The 2,591-nt window shown below is 58.0% G+C and overlaps 1 protein-coding gene across 1 annotated transcript in view; it reads right to left on the bottom strand.

Moving 5' to 3' along the window:
- Window positions 1-2,585, bottom strand: part of KMT2B (lysine (K)-specific methyltransferase 2B) — a 19,826-nt gene extending 17,241 nt beyond the window's left edge. The window contains 2 exon segments of the mRNA XM_010849295.1: window positions 3-1,404; window positions 1,640-2,585. Of these exon segments, the coding sequence (XP_010847597.1) occupies window positions 3-1,404; window positions 1,640-1,751 (1,514 nt within the window). The 5' untranslated portion in view covers window positions 1,752-2,585.
- Window positions 2,586-2,591: the final 6 nt, after the last annotated feature.

Below are 2,591 nucleotides of genomic sequence, written 5' to 3'. Positions count from 1 at the left end.
GAGGAGGGGGCAGTTCCCGGGTCAGTGAGGTCCAGCGAAATGTGGGTTCCCTTAGGATGGACCGTCTCTTCTCAGGGAGTGGGACTGGGGTAGATGGAGGAGTTGGGGCACGGGGTGGAGAGGGGGCTGGTGCTGGTTCCTGGGGGGCCAGTGGGGAGGTGGCAATGGGAGGCCGTAGAGTAGGTGAGACCTCCACCTTTGGGGGCTTGGGGGGGTCTTCATCCATAAATCGCCGGGGTGTCTTGATGACACGGGAAGAGCGGGCACTCACCACAGGCATAATAAACTGTCGGATGTTCTTCAGAAAGGTGGTACTTTTGGGGGCCACAGTAGGGCTGTCTTCCAGAGGGCCTCCTGTGGCGGTGCTGGGGACTGGAGTGGGAGGAGAGGTACCCTCCGGCCCTGCCCGAGCAGCTTCCCGCTCTGCTCGCTGGCTGGGAGTTAGGGGAGGCCGGCCCCTCTTTCGCGAGCATGTAGCTGGGACCACGGGAGGAGGGGACTCTTCCTGCGCCTCCGGGGCACGAGGCGGTGGAGGGGTTGGCGGCGGTGGAGGAGAGACAGGTGGGGGGGGAGGGCAAAGTGGGGATGGAGGAGACGCTGAAGCGGGCGGCAGGGGTGGAGGAGGTGGAGGGGCTGCAGGGGTCGGGGGTGGCGATGGCAGCTTTGCCTCTTCCTTTTCCTCGGCTAGCACCATTGCTTCCTCAGCTACAGCTCTCTCTTCCTCCTCATCTTCCTCTTCTTTCTCCTCCTCTCCCTCCTCCTCCAGCTTCTGCTCCTTCCTCCAGCAGGGGCCCTCTCCTTGCCCAGATCCAACTCTTCCCTGGGGGGCATCCTGCCAGCTTTCCTCATGCTGATCTTGACCCTGACCTGATTCAAGTCCCAAGGACAACTGTCCCATCTTCATTTTTTTGGCCTTTGAAACAAACTTGATCACGAGGGGGAGGCGGCCTCGGCCTCGGCCCCTGCCTCCACGGCCTCCTCGCCCAGACTGTCCTCCACGCTTGGGGGTCCCAGGTCCTGGGCCGGGCCCCTCCTTGCACTTCCAGCTGCCAGTTCGGTGTTTTACTGGAACAACAGGAGGCGGGGGCTCAGGTCTGGGGATTGTCACAGCTGCTTCTGCCACCACTACTGCTTGCTGCTTCTTCCTGCAGGGGCCTGCTGGCCGTCCTGGGGGCCGTCCCCGAGACCGACGCGGGGTGGAGGACTCACATGCCCGGCTCCGGGGGGCTGGGGGGGCCTGGGCCCGCCGGGGAAGTTCGGTCAGTGCCTGCACCATCCGTTCTGTGCCCTCCTCACCCCGTTTCCGGGCAGGAGTCTTTGGGGGTGCAGGAGCCACATCTGCTAGGCGAGGAGGCGGAAGGGGGGTCGTCTTATGCTTGCGGCCCCGACCTCGGGGGGCTCGACCTAAAAGGAGAATAGGTGTGGGGAGATGGGTCAAGCTGGCCCTGCAGACAGAGGAAGACTCCAGGAGTGCAGGGACTCTGACTTGTCTGCTTCCCCAACAGCCCAGCCTAGCTGGGGCTTTGACACAGAACACACTTGGTAACTGATAGACACTCTAGAGCAGGGCAGAGCTGACACAAAAAGCAAGAGTAACATTCCTATAAAGCTACAGAGGTAGAGTTTCCCCGTCACTCACCTCGCTGGGATCGGAGCGCAGAGCGCAGGGAACTGGAGGCCGCATCTTCATCTGAGTGAAAACCCTGAAACTCCTGATTTAGGGGACCAGGGGTGGAGGGGAGAAACAGCATCAGTGCTAAAGCCCTTGTTTAGCCTGAGACTCAGATATTGAGGAATATCCCCAGCTTCCCCCTTAACGTATCCCTATTTACAAATGAATTAAAAAGACTAGAAGGTGAAAGGCAAAAATACACAATCTCTTCCCAGGGATGGAGATAGAATGTATTTTGAAATTGCATCCCCAGTTTGAGACCACACCAGCACAAGCCATCAGTGGTCCACTGGCTCAAAGGGAACAGAACAGGGTCTAAGTCAGGCAGTAGCCACTACCCTCATATTCTCTCATCCTCCAACTCAGAAAAAAGTAGAACCTCTGTCTATACCCTCTCAAGCTGTTGTTTCTCTCTGAATGAAAAATGGGAATTGGGGCACTCAAGTGGGGTGTGCATGTACATGTATTAAATAGTTTATCGTATTATGACCTGCCGTGAGCACTCAGGTGGCTACAAACCGTCCTAAGCAGTACAACCCACACCTTCGAGCCCTTTCTGAGAGACTGGTGATAAATTCTGAATTGAACTCAGACCTGCTGGAGTACCCAGTCTCACCTACGTCCCATGTCTCTTGCACCTCTGCCCCCAAGAGGAAGCCCTCCACCATTCTCCCCTCTCTTCACTTTAGTCGGAAGAAGAATTGGGGCACTGGTGAAATGTGATGTGTCGGAGCTTATGAGGCCGGGTGGGGCAGCTTGCAGGTCCACAGCCTAGGTCCACAAGCTAGCCCGCGTCCACTCAAGCCACGCTTCTGCTGTCAACCACCACTGGTTGGGCATGCAGTCCCATAGCCTCCTAGCCCAAATCTCTCCAGCCCTGGCTTTGCCAACTACCAAGAAAGATCAGCCCAGGACACTT

The sequence above is a fragment of the Bison bison genome, unplaced genomic scaffold (genome assembly GCF_000754665.1).
Source record: "Bison bison bison isolate TAMUID 2011002044 unplaced genomic scaffold, Bison_UMD1.0 scf7180017864280, whole genome shotgun sequence".
Classification (NCBI taxonomy): domain Eukaryota; kingdom Metazoa; phylum Chordata; class Mammalia; order Artiodactyla; family Bovidae; genus Bison; species Bison bison.
This window is presented reverse-complemented; position numbering and strand designations above follow the sequence as displayed.